At 36.3% G+C, this 26,557-nt stretch overlaps 1 protein-coding gene across 4 annotated transcripts in view; it reads right to left on the bottom strand.

Annotated features, from left to right (window-relative positions):
• The window catches only part of CHD9 (chromodomain helicase DNA binding protein 9), a 76,060-nt gene extending 57,350 nt beyond the window's left edge, over window positions 1-18,710 (bottom strand). For all 4 annotated transcript variants that reach the window (XR_013775618.1, XM_079316214.1, XM_079316215.1 and 1 more), the window contains exons 1-2: window positions 18,622-18,710; window positions 11,917-13,519 (exon numbers count right to left, since the gene is read on the bottom strand). Coding sequence is in view for 3 of the 4 variants with exons in the window: in XM_079316214.1 (XP_079172340.1) it covers window positions 11,917-13,353 (1,437 nt within the window). In the remaining variant the exon portion in view is untranslated. The remainder of the gene's footprint in view (window positions 1-11,916; window positions 13,520-18,621) is intronic.
• Window positions 18,711-26,557: the final 7,847 nt, after the last annotated feature.

Genomic DNA, 26,557 nt, shown 5'->3' on the forward strand with positions numbered 1-26,557 from the left:
AGTGACCTGCCTTATCATTCATGGGGGAAGATCACATCATCAAGCAGCTGCTAACCTGGGCGTGCTGCAGAGGCAGCATCAGAAGTCACAGAATGAGTCTGCAGCACACATTTTGCTTCCATTTGGAAGATTGTTTGAAGAAAGTATTTTGGAGTTCAGTGCCAACTATAGTTAGAATTTTTTTCTGAATATTTAGTAGTGGTATGAAAGCTGTGTATAATTTGCACGATAAGTCTTAAAGGAGGCACTATATAATGGAGCAGACTAAATTACCAGGAAATGAAAGAAATTGAGAACTTCATCCTGCTTGCCCTGCCAAGCTGCTGCATTTAATGTGTTTCAGTTTTCAGTGGCTTGGTGTTCTGTGCCCATCATGAACCCACTTCCCTTGGGTTCCAGTCTGTAATGTAAGAGCTATTTGGAAAATCACAGATAATGCCAACAAAGCCCACTGTCCCAGCAAAACTCCTCTGTGCTTTTTTTCACATGCAGGGCCAGAACACCCAGAACTTGCATTGATCTAAGCCTGATGCAGGGCACAACTCCTGGTGCACTATGGCAATATCACTACACATATCATGAGAAAACCATGGGCCCCATGAAAGCCATGACAAAAATCTTACTGTCATATCCAAGACACCTGGTGGATGCACCACTGAGTTACTAGGCTCAGATCAAATTCACAGTCATGCCATACCTCTACCTCTGCTTTAAAATTTTCTTCTTTAATCTAAGGGTCAAAATGGTCCAGCAAAAAACTTCTGTTTATTTATTGCATTATTGCCTAATCTTAACCTCACAAATTTTGCAATTACTTTACTCCATAAAAAACAGGGATGACTGAACTCTCTACTCTATAAAAAGTAATTCAGGTTTCAGTTCACTGTTTGAAACAAGTCTTATGTGGGCATCTGGAAACAAGTTTAAAACATGTCACCAATTATCTACGGACAAGAAAAATCAAATATTTCTGTTTTAAAAAGAGTAGTCATTAGGGTTCAAATCCCCTGGTAAAGCTCTAAAATATATTTATCCACTGAAATCTAACATCAGCCAACACCATCTTGGACAGAACAGATAAGAATTGCTTCTTCTGCAACACACACACATAAATATGCTTGATTTTACAATTTGAAAAGTTTATTTAACACAAAGCCAGACAGCTATCCCCACCATTTTTTAAATGGCCTTTTAAACTCCAGAAAAACATAACATTATCTGAAACTGCTCTCATTTAAGGTGACAAAATAATTTTAAATCATTTAAAGGTAAAATAATGAAGAATTCACTGCAGAAGTCTTCAGAAAAGAAAACCAAATTGCAACAAACTCAAAATTAAACTGAGTTTTCACAAGTTGCCACTTACTCACCCATGTTCTAAATAACCACCACTTTTGTGTGCCACTGAGAAAGTTATTTTCTCATGTTGGTTTTTTTTTTCTTATCAACCAGAGAAGAATATCAGAAGACAAAAACCCTTTCAAACTACCTTTAAAAAGAACATCACATAAAGAGCTTTCTTTCCCCTTAATCCCAACATACAAGGTAGCTTCAGCATGTGTGTCCCAGTCCCACTAAAAACCAGCACAGCATCCATCTCTGAACAAGAAAAAGCAACAGGACCTTAATGGTCATTGGTTCTTGTCAAAATTTCAGTTAAAGTGTTCCCTCTACAGGTCTCATGAAAGTAGCCTTGTGAGAAGACATTTTTATGATTGAGAAAAAAACCCACTTTCATCCTTAGGAAGTTTACTGCTGTCAGTATTTCCTTCCACTATCCCCCAGTTCTTCCAATCTCTCTGAGTTTGTTGTCAGCCCAGATTCAGAAGACATTCCAGGTGTGAAGGGTTGTGAACTGCACAACCTTCCATGGTCTATTCTTGGTACTCTTCTGCTACTTGGAGGAGTCACTGAACCTGCTGAAGGGATGAAAGGAAGAGCAAGTGGGCAAGAACTCTACAGAACCAGCAGGAAGCTGCCCACCTTTTGTCTCTGCCTCACTTCTGCAAATAGCTACAGAAAGGGAAGTCAGGCTAGGTCAGAGAAACAACCACACACTGAACAAAGCACAGAGGTAGCTTTTCTTCCACAGCATGCTTTAACAACCTAAATTACCAGATTCTGCTCACATCTTATAATACATTGACTGCAATGGTGTAAACCAATTCAATTGGAAGGTAAGTGAACCAGCTTATTCAAAGTATAAAGGCTACTGGAAAAAGCATGCTGCAATGGATCATTGTCTTGGTCAGTCCCCAGGAAATGATCTTATGGTAATATTAGCAGCCTTCTTTTTTAATTTTTTTTTTTTTTTAAAGTATGCATTTTCAGTGCTTGTTTGTAGCAGAACAATGAAGTATTGTTGACAAGATGACTGATTGAAAAATAGGTATCATTTGACTAAGAGGAAAATACCAATCATGAAAGATCTGTAAATCAAAACAGACTGCACATTCAGGAAGGCTAGCATGCAACATCTCTCTCTACAATAATTTTATTCCCTGGAAGCATTTAAGTTTTAAAGTTTACTTAATCTTTGAACGTGCCTTTTTTTTTTTTTGGTAGTATTACTCCATATCTTAGAGTATCCAAAGTATTTTCAACATTCATAATTTCAGTGAGATGAAAAAAAACCCAGCACTTAACACTAAACCCAGCACTTAACACTAAAATACATATGACAGAAATTGGGAAAATTATTTTTAACATCAATAGCTGGAGAGTCACTAATATCAGTTCTGACTGCACAGCATATTTCCATCTCAGCCAAAGAGGGGGCATATTTCTTCCACTTAAAAAAACTTACATATTTTTTGTTTCAGCTTCAATGAACTACTTTAGCAGCTTTATATGCCAGAATCTTCAGTTCAAAAGAGTCCTTTAGCATATATGCTAACCTAATGAAACTACTTTTCTTGAATCTAGTTTTCTCAATTAAATATTCATGAAGAAAATCCTTCTCCCTAGTTAAGGAGTAAAACAAGATGCCTAAAGAAAAGGAATTTATCAGAAAGGGTGATGGTTCAAAAATAAGAAGTCCCAAGTCAGAGGATGCTACTGGGGAACAACAGTTTGCTCTCAGGCAAATTAAATCCAAAAAACAAAAAAAAATGAAGTATTTTTTTCCCCAAAAGCCTCCTATAAAGTTTCTAGAGAAAGAACATAGCATCCAAGAGCTTCATAGTAGTAACCATAAAATAACTTTTGGTCAAGATCAAACAGAAAAAGTTGCAAAAAAAAAAAAAAAAAAAAAAAAAAAAGTTGCAAGACAGGTTTTGAAAAATTACTGCTATGGTTATGTTTCTAACCTCAGTCAGGCTGAGTCAGGCTACTCACAAAAGTGGCAGGACTAGACCCACTGTAAAGGCCAAGAAAAGAGAAATTTTTATCTTTAACAGAGCTGAAGTCAGCAGAAAACAGAGCAGAGTGACAGCCTGGTTAGAGACCACAGTGTGCTGCCAAGGGCATCCCCAAGCAGGGTCACAAGCAGGAGCCCCCCTCTATCTCTGTGCCCAACAAGCAAGGCTGGGCCACCATTTCTGAAATCTAAAATCACTAAAAAACTTTAAACATTTGCAATTAAACCATATTAAGTCAGAAAGCACACTGGGCTGGCACCAGAAAACACATTTCTCATGTGGTGTCAGGAGTTGATCAGATTTCAAACACTGCATGATTGCACGTCAAAGAATCCTCCAAAGGATGATATAAATAGGAGCTACAATACAGACACATCAAAATAAATTTGCCTAATTTATTTTAAAAATTGTTCTTACTGAACTCAAAGACAGTAAGACACATGTCTGGTTTTGTCACTCAGATGTTCCTTAAATAATTTACCTGCCTACCCCGTGACAGCTTGGCTTCTCTAACAGCTGGTTTCTGCTTTTTAGTGTTCCAAGGACCAAAGTTCCAGCTACCACAAAATTTACACATCAGGCTGAGCCATACCTAGGCATACCTCATGGACAACTGCTGCAATGACTTAAAGATAAAAACCAATGCATTGTACTGCATCTTCTTATCTTTCTGAGGAATACAAACAGGTCCTGGAAGCCATAGCATGTTTCAAGTCTGAAGCAGCACAAGAGCTATTTTTTTCTTGTGAGTTTGTTTAAAATACTAGTAAAGAAATCTCTGTATTGTGGTACTCATTACAAAAATAATGTACAGTGAAACAATTCCTTTCAAGATTGCTTAAGATTATTTTAAAAACCTATTAATAGGACTATCATTTTGAAACAGTGTTTCAAACCCTAAGAAAATAAACAAAAATCTCAGAACCACAGTATTTGCAATGATTCCTTTAAAACTAGGGCTAACTTTTCTTTCCAAGATACAAACTAAAACTAAATTGTCAGGCCATGAATATCTCTTAAAAGAGGCTTCCTATCAATCTATGAAACAAATTCTGGTTTGCAATTCAATATGCTGCTCAACAGCATTATGTACACCTATATGATATGCTACTAACATTGAAATTATTTTCAAATATGGGCTATCTCCTGAGCAGGCAGTATGTAAAAGATGGGAACAATTTCAGGAGTTCTAAATTAAAATGCCTGCTTTCACAGTAAGATATCAAGGGAACAAAAAACTCAAGTAAGTACAAATACAAGCCCAATAATCCACACTGAAGAAAACCTGCCACATTTATGAAAGAAAGAAGAAAAAAAAATAAAATTAAAAAAAAAAAAAAAAAAATCAATCTCTGCAACAAATTGCACAGCTTTCAAAAATGTAAGACTTGTCATCTTTTCTAGCCTAAAGCTACATTCCTAGTTTCATTTATCATGAAATACTGAAATCAGCATTAGAATTCTCTCATCATCCTAAGAAACCCACTAATTTATATTTATTAGCCTTAACAGTTCCCAAATTCAATCCACTCAACACCTGATGATAAACACTCTTAGAAATCTGAGCATTTTTTTAAAAACTTGATAATAAACAAAGAAAACAATACCTCTCCAGATGCAGGAGGCTGTTTGGGAGACAAAGTGTTGAAAATTATTTTTATCTATCTATATATTTAGAAATAACATAATAGCTAAGAAATTGCAAAACCTGAGTGCACAGAACACACAGACATCGGGACAAAAGCCAGATGAATTCCAAATTATCAGATTCTCTGGCTTCAAAACCACACTACTGGTTAACATCTTTACAAGTTCTGCTGCTCTTTCAGTAATAACACTTCACTCACACTTCATGAAGTGTTGATTTTCTACAAAACGTCTCAAGATAAAATGCTGCTCTGGACGTTTTACAGGCAGTGAATGGTATGTTCAAAGGCACTCAAAAATGCAGAGTCTAGATAAGAGTGTTAGTTAAAGCAGGTTAGAGTCTAGATAAGAGTGTTAGTTAAAGCAGGTTAGTGGTTATTGGAGCCAATGGACAGTCCCACAGTGAGTCCACTTGCACTCTCTTTGCATTTAAGGCTGCAGGCCCATGCACAATTATTTTGCTGTACTCCAGAAAATAATGCTCCCACTCCTCCCTCTTTCACAGAATGGCTGAGGTTGGAAGGGAGCTCTGGAGATGATGTAGTTCAACCCCTTAGGACAGGCTGCAAAAGAAGGTGTCTAGACAGCTCCTGAGTAGGAGATTGCAGAACCTCTCTGGTCAGGCTGTTCCAGAGCTCTGTCACCCTCACAGGAGAGAAGTTTTTCCTCATATTTAGATGGAAGCTCCTGTGTTTCAGTTTGTGCCCCCTGTCCTGTCACTGGCACCACTGGAATGAGCCTGGCCCTGTGCTCTTGATACTTTCAGGTATTTGTGTGCAGTGACAAGCTCCCCTCCACTGTGTCCACAGAACATGATCCTGTGCAACTGAGAGACCTAAACCAGGAACCTGTATTCTGGAAAAACACCCTTGACAAAAAACCTGCAAATTCTCTGTACCTGAACGAGTGTCCCAGGTCAGTTCATAGTCCAAATGTTGCATTGACATGAAATGAAATAGGAGGTTTTTTCCCCCCATAATTTGTTACAGTTTAGATATACATGGAACTACAGCTTTAACAGCCTATAGAATGGGTCACTGTCTTTAGAAGATAATTTAACATGGATTTTGTTTTCTCTTTTCTCTGTAATTAGGTATCACTTCTTCCAGACACTATAATTGCACAATTATATCAGTACTCTCACATTAATGAATTGCTTTATAGTTTTTCAGTGTTAACAAGACATCTATTTCCAAATAGTTATTTAGATTATTCAACCACACTTACCCTGCATTATCATTAACAGAATATATAAATTTAACTTATTTTTATGAACTAGTCTCACCTTTCTATTTTACTCCTGTAATTTGACCCAACCAGAAGCTTTGTTCCTATGCTTGCCATCTGTTAACTACGTTTTACAAAAATGCTTCTCTTTTGGCACATTTCAAAGACAATTATAGTAGTTATTTAATGAGAGTGCAATTATCTCAGGAAAAAAATATATTATTATATTATGACAATCATTAAAACAGCAAGTGTTTGATTTTAAAAAGGAAACATACACAAAGAATTGGACAGCCTAATTATTTGACAAGTGATGAAGGCTCAGAGAGACGTTCTCAAGAAAGGTTTAAGAAAAGCATTCATGATAGGAAGAAGATCCAAACAATTGTGAAAAAAAATAATTCTACTCAACAGAAATCACTAACAAACTCACAGAGCTTTTAAAACTGTGAAACAGATACTCTGGCACATTTTCACTGTTCTGAAAAGCCCAGCAATTTTTGTCTTGCCCTTACTACACAGTTTTATTTTGAAAACCAAAACAAGGGAAATGAAAAGGGAGAAAATAAAAATTATACTCATCAGTAAATGTGTTACAAATTTATCTCACAAACATGTACTTTCTTTCCCCAACCTATGCAATTTGCAATTTTAAAAAATTAAATGTATAAAAGCTTTATATAAAACATATATACAAAAGCAAGTGTTTCATACACATTCAAGGATAAATAAAGCTATCAAAACATTGCTCTTTTAATGATTAATATGTTATTGGCAAAAAGCCATAGATTAATAATGAAAACATTAGATTATATACAGCTATAATTTAGAACTTTTTTCCAGGAACTGCACTACTTAGGCTCAGAGGTGCTGGCCTACTCTTCTCATTAACTGCAAGCATTTGACACAGCTGTGCCATGGTCAAACCCACCTGTTTGTGCAGGTCTTTCTCAAATCACTGAAATAAACCAAAATAACTGCAAAATATTGTAAAAAGGTGATCAGTGGAGGGATTGCTTTCATTACTTCAGCATAGAGGATAAACTTATTAGGTGCTGAGAATTCTGCTGCCTCACTGTGTACAGGATTGAAGTTCCTATGAGGAAGGTAAAAATGTTGAGGCACAGAAAACTAAATCCAGTGCATACAACTTATTGTAGAAATGTTTAAAAAGAAACTTCAGACAAAGATTTACATTTGTCAGTATGATGTCACCCATAAAATTGACCCTAATTTGAGGAACAATATAAATACAGTGGATATGCTTATTGGGAGGTATATTCAGCACTTTAGGAAGAAGAATCCATGTTAGGGGTATGGAGGTTTTTTACATATGAAAATTACAAGGTATGACTTGTAATTAACCCAAATGCTTACTGGAACAGACATCTGGATTTCCAGTCATAGAATCATTAAGGTTGGAAAAGACTCCCAAAATCAAGTCCAGCTTTTGACTTGATGCAAAGATGTGAGATGATGCAAAGTAGGACAGATTTTGAGATGTGTATTTTGTTACCTTCAGTCTCACTGAATATATAGCAGTACCACAATTTAAAAATTTTGTATTACACCAACACCTAGGAGCCATAACCTATAAACTTACTATGCAAAATAGCCAGTCTCTTCTACAAAAAAGTTCTATACAGTATGAGCAATTCCTTAATTTAAAATATTCCCTGTTCAGGCTTATTTAAAATTAAACCATACAGAATATAAGAAATGCACTCTAATGCTATACCTATATGATATAATGTATGTGTATATATATACACACACACATATACACACACACAAATCCTATATCCTTCATTTTTCTACATCTTCCATAAGTGCTTATATATCAAGTATCTGTCTGGTCTTAGATCTTGCAATTAGCCAAGAAAGCACATCACTGCTTACTGTGTGTTTTTCTCATAAAAATTTCACAGTCCTTGATTGTATATACAAGTAGAACACCAACCAATAACAGGATAAGAGAGTTTTACAAGTGGAGTAATCCAAGGCATACATGTCTACAATGAATTTAGAATTGTTATAAAAGTGCCATCTGATACCACAATCAGACATGAAACAGCCTGTCACAACTCAGGGCATCTCAGCAGCACATAAATCTGGACTTGGATCTGGTGAGAGTCAATTCCCTGTCTGATGATAAGCTCATACATGAGCTTATGCCACTCTGTTACATACACATGTCCTGGGGTACACCACCATCCAAGCAATCATCTATGAGGTTCAGACTTTGCTAAATTTTCAACAAGGGCGAGACAAATTCTTTCAAAAAAAATTAGTGTCATCTATTTCTATAAAAGAAGTAGTAGGAGAGCTCAGGCTTGCAGGCATAAAAACACTTGCATGTTTCAAGTCAATTTTGACACAAATTCATGAATACACTGAATTGTTGAGTTAGGTGCCAAACGTTTAGTTACAAAAAGGAAAAAAAAATAATTACATGATTTAAGAACTAAGACAACTGCCTCATTCTATAGCATTTCATATTATTAATGAAATCTTATTTTTCATCAGTGTATTTTTCATTTTCATAGTATTTTAAATCTCAATTCCTCTGCTTTCATGTGCACAGCCAAAAGAGTTAGAACACTTCTTACAAAATAACTTACACAGTGAGACAGCTGTAATCTTCTCTAAGGACAGTTTATACTACAGATTATCTTTCCAAAAGTTTATACTCCACATTATTTTTTTAACAGTTTATACTTCACATTATTTTTCTAACAGTTCATACTTCACATTATCTTTTCAACTTCCTTTTTCTTCCAAAGATGTAAAACAATGTTTGTTGAAGCGTTTTTTTTATCCTTCTGAAAAGTGAATAGATTATTTAGCCTTAGCAAACTCAAACAGTTTTAAGTGGAGTTAGAAAATCAGAAGTCATGTATTAGAGAAAGCTAAGGCTACAGGAGTCTTCATTTCTCCACTGTACTTTCTGTTCTGAAACTAACTCTGATGAAAAATGCATGATGTAAAATTAAGGATGCAATTTATTTACAATTCTGATCTAATTACAGCAGAAAGCATATTAGCACCATAAGACAGTCTTTTTAATTCTCCAGCATTATTACACCAGATTGTATTAATTTTTAAATTAATTTCCATCCAAAGATTAATCATACAAGTAAAAATGTTATGAGAGCATGCTTGCTCTCAAATACTGAAACAAGTATTTAATGTTCTTCCTTAATTTAAATAACCTCAGTCTAACTACAGTTAAAGATCTTTGGTTGTCTAATATTGGGTCTATTCCAATACCAACAGTTCATTAACTATTTCATACAATAAAGTTACTCTTTCTGAGAAAACGTCAACCATTATCAAACTGAAACTGTTGGAAAAAAAAACTTAAATTCACTAGTAATTGTTTCCTCAACATGTACTAAAGCTGTCTTATTAAAAAATTAAAAGCTCGTCTTAACTACTTCATATGAAACTTGTCAAAATCCCTTTCCAACTGACTGCTACCTAAAGCCAACCAGTTTCAGGAAGATCAAAATTCCTTCCCCCTTTACCCTACCTTTTTTCCTCCCTGGTTAAACTGCACACATTTGTAAAAAGCTCTAACAGAACCAACTCATTTTGAACTTGAAATTCTAAAAACAGATCAAAGAATAGAAGTGAGAATTACAACTAAAGCCCCTCTTAGAACTCTAGTCAGTCAAAAGACAGATCTGAAACACTTCAGTAATTGCTATACTTTTCCATTACTATTCATACTACGTACTCCATTGATTTAAAGAGGCTTCTACGTTGTTTGCTTCTGTCAATCCCCCATCTGTACATTCCTCAACAGTTTGACAGCTACCAGTTCATAGCTAGTTTCTCAAGGAAACATTAAACATCTGTCTGACCAGATAAACTCAAGGTCAGAATCCAATTTATACAATTTATTGCATACCCCAAAATAATAAAAACCAAACCAAGCAGTTTTATAACTACCTGGTTTCTGGCTGTTTTATTTCAAAGGGGAAAAACATTAAAATTTTAAATACTGTGAAGTTGCTTTGTTTTCACACCACGATGAAAACAAAACTAAACCCCTAAACTTTAAAGGCTCTCTACAGATGTCAGAACTTTCCCTCTATTCCGTGTTACAAAGCAAAGTGCCAAAACTGATGTCAGTGAGATTGAAGCAAGTCTGAAAAGGTTCTGACAAATACAACACAAAAGTAACAGCACTAGGAAGTTTTATTAAACCTGCTTGTCATTGCCTGGCTTATATCCTACATGCTCCTCAAAAACAATACTAATCCCTGGGTTTCTCACCACCCCCACTTTTCCTGGAATCCATTTCCTTTTCACCCTTCACCCCAAGTATGCTGAGGGAGCCCAGGAGCCTCCACATCCCTGTGCCCTGTTCCTCATGCTCTGCCTGGCAGGGAATGGGGTGCTGCTCCCACACACACTCCAACAGGATCACCTTCCCTTGCGAGCTGCTGGACCAGTCTTCAGGCTACAGAGACCTCAGACAAGAGTGCCTATTTGGGTGCACCCTTTTTTCGTTTTTTTGGGCAGGGAAGGGGAAAGAAAGAAAATGTTTATCAAAACCAACAGTTTGCATCATTCAGTTAATCAAGCTCATCTCAACCGCACTGCTGGATATCTGTGTTCCATTAACATCACATCACAATTTACAGAAAGTTTCACTGGTAGGAATTGACAATTACACGCTCCATAAACATAAGGAGAAGTTGTAATGGAGAAGCAATCTACTGAACCAAGACCAAAGATTAAGGATGTTAAGCCCTTATCTCTACACTAATGATCCAAAATTAACAGGGGGGAAAAAAGAAAAATGCCACATTGTCTCTTTCACAGGCCTGTGTCCTACAAACCACATAGAAGCAAAAGTCAGTAGTTAAGGTCCTTGCCTTCTCCATATTTTTTTCGCAGAAAGACAGCATTTTACACTCTCAGAGAGAATATTGATAGCAAGAATACAGAAGTAACAGTTACTAAAACCTTTTTAAAGCCATCTGCTTTTAATATACGTTTTATGTCAGAGTTTCTTTCATTTTGAAATGGACAGATTGAAAGTTAGGAAACAATTTTTATGTCAACTTGTCCTCCTCATGGAGGACATGTTATACTAAAACAACTCTTGAGTTTTTTGGTTTAGCCACAAATAATAAAATCCAACATATACACAGCTTTTTATGTATTTTCTATTATTATTGATTACATCATAAACAAAAAGTGTGTATTTTTAGGCAATGAGCATAAGCACATAGACACAAAGCAAAGGACAGAGCAACAACATAACCACTGCAATTCCTGCAAGAAATCAGCCACACAAACCTTACCACAGGTCTTAAAAACATAGTTCTCTAAGTACTTTTCAAGACAATAAGCCATCATATTCACACCAAAATAAAAAACCAGTAAATTTTGTCTGCTGTACTACAGAAATACAAGCAGCAGAAGAAGCAACACACTTTCATCTGAGTAAGATCATGTAGTTTTGCTTTCTGCAATGATAGGAACACAACAGGAGAAAACAATGTCTGCATCAACTGGTTAGACATTGTTTTCCTCCTAAACTAGATCAAATAACAGCTCAGAGACTTCAGTTATCATGCATTGACTCAAGTAACAGTCACTATTACTCATTTCACCTGATGAACCAAATCAGACAGGTCAAACCCCCACTCCCCAAATCCCTACATACCTGTCCTTGTAAGGCTGCACGACTTCTGCCTTGCAGGTGCTGATTGGAAACTGCAGAATGCCAAGGATGGATCTGACTTTGAGACGGGGCCCGGACGGGTTCGGATGGCGGCGTCACTTGCTGTGGGGTTATGTGGTGTTCTAGGTCATGCTCCAGAACATGGCTTGTGCTATCCTGAACAAACGCAGAGTCATCGAACTGTGGCAGAAGGTCTTCCTGCAGGAGGTCATCCGGGTCAAGTCCTGTGAATGGTTCACTGTGAGTCTCCACCTGGTGAAGTAAGTTGTCATCTAAAGATGTAAAACCGTTGCTTTCAATAGGGTCTGTGAAATGGCTTATCTGAGAAGCAGAACCAGTAGAAGCTGGAAAATTAATATTCACAGGAGAGAGTTTCGAACTACTAAAGTTGCCCTGAGGATGCGCAGAATGCAACATTTGAAAAGTACTTGAATTCAAAGGTGTATTAGGATTCAACATGTGCTCAGTTGTTTCTTGCTTGGTCCCTGTTTGAGATGTAAAGGCATCGCTTCCAGTGAAGTCAGAGATAGAGTGTGTCTGCTGGCTAGTAGAAAGGGCTGTTGTAGGCTGAAGAAGGCTGGTAGGAGAAATGTGATTATTAGAGTAGGAATACGGAGATGAAAATTGTTGACTGTTACTGACAGAACATGGAGTAATAGTTGGGGACTGTCCATCAAAATTTCCTTCTTGATTCCCACAAAAATGTATTGAAGCACTTGCAGTTTGAGAAAACTGTTGAACAGACAGAGGCTGCTGTGAAGTCGATGGATTAGAAACTGAAGGTGGGTGGTTAACACTGACTCTGAGGGAAGTAGACACGTTAACTTCCATGAAGTCTTTTGGCTGACTCAGAGCATCCTGCCCCGTGTTGTTCCTGCTCTGCTGCGGCCGTAGCGAGGCACACTGATGCTGTGGTTCATTAGCCTGAAATAAGGCAAAGTCATGGTGTGCTACAAAGCTTTTGTTTTGCTGCATAGACTGAGAATGTCCTTGGTGAAAAGGGGACCCATTTTGATTCGAAACAGTTGTGGCAGTTTGATGACCCCACATAGGACTACCATCAGCCACATCTGGAAACATCCCATTGGACTGGTTTTGCGGATGAACTGGTGAACAATTGAATTGAGAGTGTGGTGATAAGACATTGTCAGCTGAGCTATTAAAAGACTGATTTACTGAGTGAAGCTTCAGTGAATCATACTGATTCAGCTGATCAAATTCACTCATCTTTTGTTGATTTTGAGCATCTTGCACATGGTTCAGTGAGTCTATGTGCAAAGGTTCAAATTCTGCACCCAAATTCAATTCATCAACAAGTGAAACAGGTCCAGGTTGAACAAAGGCATCATCTGACAAACCTTCTAAGGTCTCACTAAAAAGATTGGCATCATCAAAAAAATCCATCATAGGATCAGTCATCTTGAGAGGTCTGTTCTGCTTTTGCTCTCAACTCCAAATGGAGTCAATTTTGTCTCTCCGCAGTGAACAGAAACAAATGACATCCAGCGGTCACCACCTTATCCAAGGCATGCCAACAGCCATTAGTGCTTCTGATGAAACATTCACCTTCAGGTGTTAAAGCATCCTGGGGGAGAGAGGTGAGGGGGAGAAAAAAAGAAAAACTTTAATGTAATGACTCTCCTCATCCCTTCTTCCCCATCCCAACACTTTTATAAGTGTTTAATACTTTGTTCATAACTTTAGCTAGACCACAAATCAAGTAAGTTATTTTTGCTTATACTCGATGCCCTGTGCAGGAATTTTAGATTTTTGTCCCTTATAAAAATATGTTTTAAATGTAATGGTTTCATTTGTTCTATTCACTCAAAGCATAGTTTTAGATTATCCTTGGTCATATTCATTAAAACTATCAAATTGCATCAGAATTGGGTTTTAGTGCTCCAGGATTAGAATTTGTTTGCACACCTAATTTTGAAAGATTTGGAACTATTTATTCATAGTATCCCTGAGTGATCACCAATTAATTGATTTGCAGTGAGGAATTTAAGGAGAGTTGAAAAGCATGGTTAATTTTACTTTAGCCTAAAAACTCCCACATTTATAGTATAATCAAACAGAAGCAGAAGTGACTGAAAATTTGTGTCTGTGGTAATGTACCCTCACAGATAACTGGTAACCCTGTAGAATGGGGAAGCAATCACTTTAAATAATGAGCACCTTCATGGAATAATAATTCCTTTTTCCTGTCAATACATATGTACAAAAAAAAAAGCCACAACTTTTCATTTCCTGACCTTTCTATTAAAGCCCACCTTCAGTTGCAACCCCTCATTAATGAATTTTCCTAAGTATAAAATGAGTATAGGATCCTTCCAGAAATGAACACCCTATAAATCTGAAATATTCTCTGTTGGAAAAGGTTCAGCTGAACCTACTAAGCCCAAAGTAGTTCATGGCAAGCTGATGAAAACCCATTCTGCATATACTCCTATGCCACTGAGGGTGGTGTGACCATATCCAGAATAAAGCCACACTTAAATTCACAAACCTCCTTTAGGGTTTGAGTATATGAGGCTTCTGGTGTGTACAGAGAAAGGACAGGTGGATCCTGTGTCATCCTGGGAGACACTGATCAGGTATGGATTGGTGGAGTTTCAGTGAGGAGGAGAACAAGCATGACAAAAAAGAAATGACAGAAACTTAGGGAGATGACAGCTTAGCACAGCAGAAGAGCTGTGGATCCCAGATTGCACATGTGCAAGTTACTGCTTGAAGTTGGGATCTCCTGAAGTCCCAAAATAAAGAAAGCATGAATATAAATTATACCTCATTATCTTCTAACACTGATTAAGTTGTCTACTTATATTTAAAAGCAACATAATGATGACTTTTCCAGAATGGAACATCTTCCAATAGGTGACAAACAGCAGAATCCAGGTAGAAGGTCTGGCACGGCTAATAACATAGCTAATATCTCATCCTAGTTCATCTCAACACAAAAGATAAATCAGGAGACAGCTATTTTAGCTCAGAAGAAAAACAGATTAAGTAAAAGGAAAAAAATATCACAGATGCAGAATAAATGTAATTCAAGAAACCCCAGCTGAGGAAAGGTAAGATAGAAATTACAGTAGCCTTGAAGCCTGTATCACTAAGTTTAAATACTGAGTCTGATCAATTTTGCTAACTGGAAAAAAACAGAGGGAAAAAAAAGATACTTCTTCCATCTTGCTCTTAACTACAAAAGTCTAGAACTACTCAAAAGGACTAAAAGAACCCTGTGTAGCCACATATACCAGACAACCTCTTCATGTTTTACTGACTGTCCCCCTTTACAGTAAGGAAATGGAGAAAAGCTTGCAGAACAGCTGGAATTACTGCAGCACACTCAGAGCTGGTCTCACAGAAATTTACTTCTTGGCTCAAAAACCAAGAAACACTTTCCATCTTCATTTTTCCTACTTCCTTTCAGTATAAGGGAAACAAAAGAGGAGATAATGAACAAATAATATGAATTCTCCTTTTAAAAAGAAAAGGTTTTGCAACACAAATAAATCTTAGCAGGTGTAAATAGGAAATATAACCTGAAGATGCCAGCTTTGCTTCAAGGATCCAAGCAAGTTTGATAACACAAATGAATTTCCAAACTGAGAAATTTGAAGGCTAGATATACAAGAAGCCTCTCCCAGCTAATTAGACCAACATAAATTTATTATGAAAAAAGCTTCTATGTAAAGTAGAGATTGTGAAGTGACAAAAAAAAAATCCCAAAATAACCCCATTAACCAATCACCCAAACCTCTTTTGGAAAGAATACCACTATAGATAGCCTGAACACAAGCCTGTCACAAAGAGAATTTTGGTTTTAACCAGGAAAGTACTTTTACCCATAGACTTCAAGGAAACTTATACCAGAAGAAAAGGAAAACAAGATCTTTCTCACAGAATACATAAAAAAACTGAACTCATACAAAAACATAAGGGAACAGATATCAAATTTCACTCTGAAAAAAATAAAGTGGGGGTAGCAGTAAAAGGAATATAATAAAAAATTCTGAAGTGTTTTATTTCATTCTATATTTATTTCATGGTGCTTTGACTACTTTTGCTGAAGTGACAACAGAAATAGTTATAAGCAAGTAAGTCAGGGGGAGTTTAAACACATTACCATGATACCTACACTTTCAAACTTCAACACACAAGGCAGCAGTGCTTCACGTGACTGATGTGTGACAGTACCAAAGAGAAGAGAAATCAGTGACTTTGGTGGCCATTTTTGTCAAAAGAAGTTGAAACCATGACTATTCAGAAAAGTAACAGAAGCCATCTCAGAGAGAAGCTAGGGACAAGTTAGCAACCACAAGGAACTAAAACAAGTCATAAAAGCATGACAACAAATTCAGACTATGGGAAAAGAACACAGAGTCATAGTTAGAGAGTTTTACATTATATGCTTGCCAAAGGTTTAATTTTGGGGATTTTTTAGGGAAGCAATGCAAACAGGCATAACAAACAAGAAGTTTGCTAGAGACTGAAAAAATCACTGTATTTGCTAAATTCTATGTAACAAGCAACAACATGACAGCTTTGTGACTTGCTGTGATTCGCCCATCTCTTAGCAGATGGAATACTGTGTCAAAAGAGGTGCATGGTAAAACCCAGACACTCAAAGAACTGGTCACTTCTGCATAACATTTAGAAATTAAAGATTCCTTTCCCAATATTAAAAGACAATTACACTATCATTACTTGTCAGATTTTAACTAATGCTTTTGTCAACTTCAAAAAGCTGAGTTAATTAAATAACACAGAAGTTACTTCCTGCTGATTCGCCAATATAAATGATATTCTATAATAGATTTAAAGATCAATGTACATGTTAAATTTAAAAGGCACAGAGGGACATCATTTCCTCAAAATCCCAGTAATACAGAAGACTAAAATAGAACATTTAGTAGATATAAACTCTTTTATTCCCTATCAGAAAGGACTTTTTGTACTAGAGTACATGGTATCTGTAGTTAAATATGGATTGAAAAGATGCATTTTCTTATTGCTATCACTAAAATTTGGACACAACTTGGTAGGGTAGCCCAAATAAAAACCCATATGTCCAATTGTATATATACATATGCATTACTTTACATTAAAATTGCTTTTCATTGATATGCATTTCTACTTATTTTTGAGTAATGAGCCATCCCTTTAATAACTGGTTTTGTTTAGAATTATTTTTCTGCCATGGAGTTCACAGACATTGTGCTAAATACTCAAAAGATCTCTGAAGTACCTTGAATTTTAATTTGAAAATTATGAAGATTTGAAAAATACGAGTTTGAACTAAATTATCAGAACCGAGTTCCAGTCCATGGCTATAGTTCCAGCTCCAAGTAAGAGCAAAGGACTGGAGCACACTGGCCTGTGTGTGTTTGTCAGACTAATCACAGCAGTGTTACCAGACCTACACTGATCCTGCTTGCACCAAGCACCCCATGTAACTGTTCCCCTTCCTCTACTCCCCACACATGCACAAACTCCCTTCCTCCACCTCTCCTCCTTTCATGCAGGTAGCCTCTGAAATACAACATATGTAAATAAGAAAAGAAAAATGGTATCAGTAGGTACCTATTTGTTAAGGTTGTTCATGAAATTTCAAGTCAACCAGCAATACAAACAACATTGTACTTGGGAAGAAAATCCATCTTCCAATGCAACTGAAGGCAAATTTCTACCATTCTCAACCATGTCTGCTTTCACTGGGACAACTTCCTTAATGAGAACAGCTTTGCTTAAGCTGAACAGAGTAAAACCAGCCCAAAGAGAAAGTAAATTACAAAACAATGTATAAAACAACATGGTATCAAAAAGCCCCACAACAATGCTTGGGCTACTTACTATACTTCATTAAGAGATCCATGCTAACATTAATTTTTAACTCAAGGTAAATTTATGAAGCATCAAAATTATATTTCAGCAAGCTGTACTTAATATGTGGAGAGAAGACATAATAACAAATTCTGTAAATGTCTGGAGTAAACATAGCTTAAACTGAGCTGTTTTCTTCACATACATACAAATATTAAAAATAGCAGTAGCTTTTTGAAAAAAAATCTTATTTTCTATAGAGTCTTTTGTGGTTGGTTTTTTTTCCTTATTGTTTTGAAGTGCAGGTGTGTGTAGTACCACAAAGTTTCTTCAGACTAAGTGAGGTTTGTTATTGAGAAGAAGTGTTGTTTGTTTTGACTGCACAAAATTCAGACCCTTTGACCTTTTGCTCTGGTTGCATTCCAAGTTTGAACCACTTTCTTTCCAAAACTCCAAATTCAAAAGATGTAAGGCAAGATGCACAGTTAAAGCCCATAGAACTGTATATATATGTGTGCGTATATATATATATATACACACACATACATATACAGAAAATTACTCTCAAATCACAGACCAATTTATAAATTCTTTACCTATATTCCAATGTTTCTCTGTCTGTAATAAAAAGAGTTAGTGATTTAATTAGAGCATTAATATTTAGACATATTAATTTCAAAGTTTATTTATTAGCTTGAGTCAAAATTACGAGCTAGAATAGGCACCTAATGAACCCTATACTGTAAAAGTTCCTGATAAACCTTTAAAGACAAAGAATAAGTTGCTTAAATCTTCTAAATTAAAAATACATCACAAGATAATTAAGAAAATGGCCCAAGTCAAAATAAAAAATATTCTTACCTATGAATATAGAACACATCTCCTTAATGAAGAATTAAGAAGCTCAGAGATGTGTTTTAAATCCAGATGGATCCTTCTTCATCAGAGACCTGAAAATGAAGCATGTGAAACAAGTCACACAATAACCAACTTGAGGAGTGTGCATTCAAATGCAATGCCTGAAACTCAAACAACTCTATAGACTACATACCATAAAACCAAGGACACCAGAATTAATACACAATCACTAATAGCTATGATTTTGTGTCTGGTAAACAGGAATATATTCATTTTGTAGGATTACTAAAAAAAACCCAAGTCTACAAACCCCCTAGGATGAAGGGTAGTTTGTGCCACAATACCAAAAAGTTCAGGCTAACTTTAAGACAGGATTTAAGTACTCAAAACCAAAAACAGCAAAAAGAAAAGTTAGGTTAGGTTTTACACCTGCCAGTCTGAGAAGCCCTGTACATGACTTTTAACAGCAGTGAGCTGTTCCACACTGACAGTGGACTTCAATGGGAACTGACACTGCCTTTTGGGCAGAGAATACCTGCATGACAGTTTTATCCTGTTCTTGCCTTGGCAGTAGGTAGAGGAGCTCAATTTCAAGAGGTTCTCTTTTAATCTGAAAGAGGCTTCAAAACATTACAAAGTGTAAAGGAAAATGTGCATGGGGGGGTTTTAGGGCCACTGTGAAAAAGCCTCAAAGCACACAGAACTACCCCCTAACACTGAAAAACAGACAGAAAGTTTGTATATGAACTGATATTCTACACCAGTGTGCTTTTCCATTTCAAAAATATGATTATTGTGTCCAAGGCACCAAATATCCTCCAATTCCAATATGAAGATTGCTCTCATCCTAAATACAGTTTTGTGATGCTAAACCCTTAAACACTTTTGCAGAACTATTAATGCAAATCAAACTTTAAACTTTATTAGAAGATAACACAGTATATAGTACTGCATTGAAAAGCAGATTTTAACACAATTATTTCCTCTCTCTACATCTTTGAAATAATACTGTAGCATATGTGAAAAATATAAATTGGTTATAGCAGTTACCAAATCCTGCAATGTTCCAGGAAAAAAAAAAAATCTGGTTCTAAATTGGTACATAAATGTTTACATTTATCCTTCTTCCATTATTCAGTAACTTCCCAAGACTTTTCCCAAGGTTGCTAAACTGTCTCTGCTCTGCAATAATAGGGACACTTGATGCAGAGAGGTATTTTTCTAAAATTCATATAAGATAACCATGTACCCAACAGATACCTAGGGGAAAGCTGCTAAAATACCTTTATCTTTGTTTAACATTTATGTGAACTGATATTAGCTTTTATTCAAAACATTTTAGACAACATTTGCTCTAGATGTTCCCTTTTTCTGTACTGAAAATCCCATCATACAAATGCAGCTTCTGTCATACACAAGTCTTCTTCACATACAGAAATTAGAAAGGAGTTTGAAACTATTTAACTGTCAGGTCCTATGCAACATTTTAATCTTTCTTTTTTTTTGATTCTCAATCTCTGCTTATTTAAAATTTCTTTGTTGGCTAAATAAAGTTAAAGCATAGTGATTTTATAATATATACACTAACTAAATAGAGGCATTCCGAAATTTATTATTTGAAAAAAGAGAAACTGAAAACTTGCAGTTGAATAATTACTATTTGATTCTATTTAATTAATAGAATTAAGTAGTTCTACCTGTAAGAGTTCAACAGTAAAAAAAGAAAACTAATTCACCTGTAACTACCATATAAGACAAATGCTAACTTAAGTTCTTGACTGTCCAAAAGGATACAACTGTATATTCTTCCTCAATTAGATTGCTCTTGAATCCTCAAAATAAAGAAAAAAAAAAAAATGTTTCTTACTCTTTAGAGCAGTGTCCACTTGCTTGAACAGCTTCCAGTATGGAGACAATTTTGGAATACTTAAAAGTTTGAAAAATCCTACATTGAAAAGAAGAAAAAAAACATATGTAACTACACATTCACCAAGTTTACAGTACATTACTCTAAATGTGAAATACAAAATAGTACTTCTGACAGCAGAAGATTCACTGATTATTGTATGAAGTGCTAAAGAGAAATCCACACAAAAGAAATGTAGAGCTTTTATAAGCTCCAAAATGGATCTATCTCCACAGGTTCTCATTAGCTATATTGCTTGTGAACTTTTAAATACACATAATGTGTGTATCTGTTAGGGGTGATATGTTAAAATTATTCTGTAAAGATTCTTTCTTTGGGAGAAAGTGTTAATTCTTGCTTTTAAATATTGAATTGGTAAAATCAACTGATATACAGAAAAAGTTGCACTTTATTAAATAGAACTGGAACTACATTTGTTTTAAGCATGTCTAGATCCATACTGAACTATCTTAGAAAGTTAAAAAAAAATCTTTCACTGTCTAACTAATATAGTTTCTTCATAAGATATTGAAAATATACGTTTCCCTAAGTGCACACGATTTCCTTGGTGAAATTATCGATGAATTTCTAAAGCATTACTCAAAAACAAAAAAAAAAACCACAAAAAACCCCCCAAAACAACAAAACAAAACAAACAAAACCACAAACAGTGTTTTGACTGTTTCTCTAAATTTCTGCAGGAGGTGTCAGAGGATGGAGCAGACTCTGCTCCTGGTGCAAGGGCACAAGAGGAAGGAAGGGCAGGAATGATGCTGAGCAGTTCCAGCTGGCCATGAGCAAGGAGTGCTGTGCTGTGCTGAGCACTGAACAGAGTGGCCAGAGGCTGTGGAGCCTCCCTCACTGGGGACATTCACAGTGTCTGGAGTGGCCAGAGGCTGTGGAGCCTCCCTCACTGGGGACATTCACAGTGTCTGGAGTGGCCAGAGGCTGTGGAGCCTCCCTCACTGGGGACATTCACAGTGTCTGGAGTGGCCAGAGGCTGTGGAGCCTCCCTCACTGGGGACATTCACAGTGTCTGGAGTGGCCAGAGGCTGTGGAGCCTCCCTCACTGGGGACATTCACAGTGTCTGGAGTGGCCAGAGGCTGTGGAGCCTCCCTCACTGGGGACATTCACAGTGTCTGGAGTGGCCAGAGGCTGTGGAGCCTCCCTCACTGGGGACATTCACAGTGTCTGGAGTGGCCAGAGGCTGTGGAGCCTCCCTCACTGGGGACATTCACAGTGTCTGGAGTGGCCAGAGGCTGTGGAGCCTCCCTCACTGGGGACATTCACAGTGTCTGGACACAGCCCTGTGCCTGGGATGGCCCTGCCTGAGCAGGGAGGTTGGACCAGATGATCCCACCATGGTCCTTTCCAACCTGACCCATTCTATGAGTCTGTGATTCTTATTTTGGACATTAAGCCACAAATTTCTATATGCATTTTCTAACAGGAAACAAATGATTCATTTCAATTAGCTGAGAATAGCTACCCAAATTTCTATTTTGCAAAATTATGTAAATTTTAATGAAACAGTTTAGTTTTGTGTGCTTTTATCTCTTCAGTCTTGGCAAATACCTTGAGAAAATTTAACAGCACCAGTTGAAGACATTATTATTTTCAACTGCCTTCTTCACCTTTCTGCCAAAGGTTATTGCCCTCAAAGCACACCTGCAGAACAAAACATGTAGGTGTGCATCTGCTGCTTCAGCATAGTCTCCCAATTTAATTTTAACCCTTCCTCTTCTTTGTTTAACAAACCCATTCGACTGCACTGAAACAGCACAAGTGTATATATGCCTTCTATATTGTCATTTATATCTTGTGGATGTTAATTACAATGAAGAGACAATAATACATAGAATGACAATAAGTTAACCTGCTACTACTGATAGAAATCTAGAAAGATACCAGGAATTTGGAACACCTTATTGCAAAAAAACAAAGTTTACCCCCAAGTCAGTTTCTTTTAGTGAAAATAGCTGTTAAGAATTTAATGCATTTGGCCATCAGACTACTTAAGGAATCCATATTAGTAACCAGTACTGCTCTTAAAATATTGCCTTTTTCTTTTCTTTAAAGTGTACCTGTGGAGATTTTCAGGACTTCAGTGATTTCCTTCTATTTCTATTACAGATAACAAAAACATCCCATGTTTTGTTCTTCAGGTTTGAATACCATGACACTCAACTTTCTTCTTTTTAGTGTATTGGTACAAAACAAATGTCTCTTTTGGAAGTTCAGATGTCAAAATACAGTAACTTACTCAGTTTAATGTTGCAATTTACTTCTGATCACTAGAAAGAGTTACATAAACTTCCAGTACTTCTTATTTTCTACCATGATAAGCATCTTTGTGAAGTACTGCAAGTTTATTACCTGGAAATACCAACTAGAACAATGCAAAGGATTGTGCCTGTTTTACAGATGCCTATGGATCCTGACTGCTGAGTACAGACAGCTGGGAAGTCTTGACATTGACAGAAGTCTACACTGGGAAAAAAAAGAGCACAATTTCAAGTCTTGACATTGCCAGATTAGGATATGCCAGTACTTTACTGAACAAAACAGGTACAGACATCCCACTCCACACTACATTTCCTGGTGTAAGGAGTTTCATCTGTATCACAGGTCTGCCCCTTTCAGAGGGAGGCTGCATACAAGTTTTCTGTTGTTTTGCTTTTTGCATTTTTAATTATTTCTAAGGAGATTTGATATGAAAGTTTCTTTAAAAAGTTCCTCCAATGCACATGTTAAGCATGACACTTTGAGTTCACAATTTGTTCAGCATACTGTTCTTAAATTAGTTCTAATTGATTAGGAAGTAAAACTAATAATTCAAGCAAATACAATTTCTCATCATGTCTCATTTAGTCAGGACATATTCCTGACTTTATCTGCATCAACAGATAGAGACTCCAGACAACTTTTACTGTGACATCAATACTCTGTCACAAGAGTCTGATAGTCAAAATGGACTTTTAAAAAACTTCCTCAATTAAATGGGACAATACTAATCTCTTTGTCAAGAGTACTTACAAATTAATTCTTATGAACTTACCTAAAAGCCTGTCTCTGAAGCTAAATTTAGATTTAGCTTCTGAAAAACACCAAAAAATACTTTGAAGAACTACATGCTGAAACCAGCAACATCATATTACAAAGACTTAAGCCCATTGTCTTACCTATTTTACCTTACACTATTTTTCATGTAGGTGGAAGCCATAACTAGAGTAGCTTTACTACAGAGTAACTGAAAACACAAATATATTTTATTGAATTCTCAGATTTCCAATAACATACGGAATATCAGATGGGCAGACTTTCATGGCATTACACAAATGAAGTCTTTCTGAAGCTAAAAAAGTTTCTTCACTAGGGTGTTAAGTATCAAATGTAATAAAACCATTTCTCTTCAAAAACCATTTACAGAAGAGATTTTGGAGGAATTCCTGAATTTTAGTGTCCAACATAAAAGAGCAAACAAACCTTTTAATACTGCTCACGCGGTACAAGAAAAAGTGCCCAAGAAAACACTGCAGATGGAAACAATTTGATAACCAGTTACATTTTCTAATATGACTAAGATAAAGAACAAAGTCAAAATTACAATTTGTCTCCAGAAAAAGCATGGGAACATTTTTCCATCTTCCTGCAAATTCTAACTGTTGATTTCAGATTGAAACAAAAATATATCACTTAAAAAGAGAAAGATGCATGTACACTGCCAGCCTAAAGACATTAATATTTGGCAGTGCCTGGATAATCTGTATGAATGAAGTTGAACATTTCAACACATCTGCTCACTGACAGATGCCATATCTTACCAATAAATTTCTGCTGAATTCCAACTTCTTAAAAAATGCTTCCTACCTTGTAACATTTTTTTTGCAGCTCAGAAAGTTAATGTAATGTAAAGTCAGCACTGAAAGTGGAACTTGGATCCAAGGTGCTTCCAAAAGTAGCCTTTTATTTGATCACTAAAGCTCACTCAAAGAGCCAGCAGAGTATACTCCTGAATTCTATTACATACACATTTTGAAAGTACTCCTTCATGTTTCTGAAGTCAAGCTAAATCTTCATTACTCACACTGTTAAAAAATATTTAGAATTGGTCTTCTGCAGTTACTCAAAAACATAGTCATTGTAAATCACATTATACTTTTTTCTTGTAACACTTGCAGAAAAAAATACTGCTTAAAAAGATCTCTTCTCCCTGCACTACTGTAAATAACAAAGTTGTGTGTCCAGCTCACTCTCACATTTATAAACTGATCAGATTAAATAAGGGAATCTTGCTGCTCCTTCAGCCACAGCAAAAGTTGCAAATACTTTTCAGTTGCTGCATCATCAGCAAAATAATCAGTTCTTATCTCTTGACAATTTCTTTTGCTGAGGGAGAAAGAAAATACTTCAACAGTATAATAATGTTAACTATCAATTCTTGAAGGTTTGACTAAATAAACTGCTGGTTTCTCCATCACCCATTCCTGTGTACTCGATACCCCACATTCCTGAGGCCCCACTTCTGACTCCAGGAAGAGCACTGGGAAATAGAATGGGAGCCCAAGTAAGCAAGATTTCAAAGTCTTTATTAAGCTTGCAGCTCCATGGTTTGATAGAGCCAAGATCATTAAAAGGACAACTCTAGATAAGTTGGTGGAAGCATATAAAGTATTGACAAAACTGGGCTTAGGAAAGAATCTGGCTGTGATGGGCTACCAGATTTCAGTTACACATAGAAATGTTTCACCTGGATGATTTATAAACACAAGTACCAAGCATTAGTGAGAATTCAGTTCATATACAATGGTGGAAAGAAAGAAAGAATACTGCAGTACAGTGATGAATAGGAGATGTCATTTGACTCCATCCTAAATTGCTAAATGAAAATTATCAAAGAAATATGATGATACAGGTATTTGGGCACTTCTTTCTACAAGACTGATATGGGAGAAAGAAAATGCACTGTAAGGAATCTGAACCCATACAATAAGTAATTGTCCAGCTTACCTGTACTTTTGATGTGTCTGAAGGATACATATAGCATAAATATAGGCAATATTTTTATTGTAAGATACATTAAAAAAAAAAAACCCTTAAAACTAATGCTAAAAATCAAGTGAGAACAAATGTGCATTTACTTCACAGTTTTCAAATAAGGCAATTTCAAAGCAGCATGTCAATCTTTTGGGTTTAGTCTGTCTGCATCATTAACTTATCTCACTCATAAAAGGAAACAAATGAAAATTGTCTGGTTTGGGGTCTCTATAGTCTCTCAGTAGTGGTTCATGTCATACATCTTTTAGATAACACCACTAAGAATACTTGTTAAAAACCACACTCTGCTTTCATCAACATTTTTGCATAATTGAATTCTTGGACTAATCTTCAGGAGCATTTAGCATGAGCAGATCATGTGAAATGAGAAGGTGCTGAGACTCCTCAAAATTCTTGGAAGAACTCTAAAACTTCAAATCCCACTTCTTTTTACAGTAAAAATGATATCCTTACTCTGAGTGGCATGAATTAGTATAGCTTCACCATGAAAAGCAGCATGAAGTTCTATAAATAAAACAATTTGGTTAAATACAAATAAGCAAGTTAGCACAAACTAAACCAGCACAGATGCACTGTAACTACTTAGGTGCCTGCCCTTGTCACCTTATAAATGCAAAGTAAATTGATGCAGCTTACTTACTAACAGGGAAAGAAATAAAGCTCCTTTAAGGTTAGAGACTCCACAATGGCCTTTAAGCACAGAGCTGTTGATACCTGAAGTTCACATCCTACCTTGCTTCCCACCAACTTCTCCATGTGATCATGGGCAAGGGGCCTGGCACACTGGTCCCTGAACTGGTTAACATTCAAAAATATGTATACTAAATTTTGCTCTTTGGTTTACACCATCTGGGCATTGAAGTCCATGGCACTTTGGAAGCCTCATCTGACAGAAGTGCAAAGAATGAAAAAGTCATTATTAGTTACAGCTATAAGGTGTTGAGGCTGTGTAGAAACAAGTAAACCCAAAATCT

The sequence above is a fragment of the Erithacus rubecula genome (assembly GCF_903797595.1).
Source record: "Erithacus rubecula genome assembly, chromosome: 12".
Lineage (NCBI taxonomy): Eukaryota > Metazoa > Chordata > Aves > Passeriformes > Muscicapidae > Erithacus > Erithacus rubecula.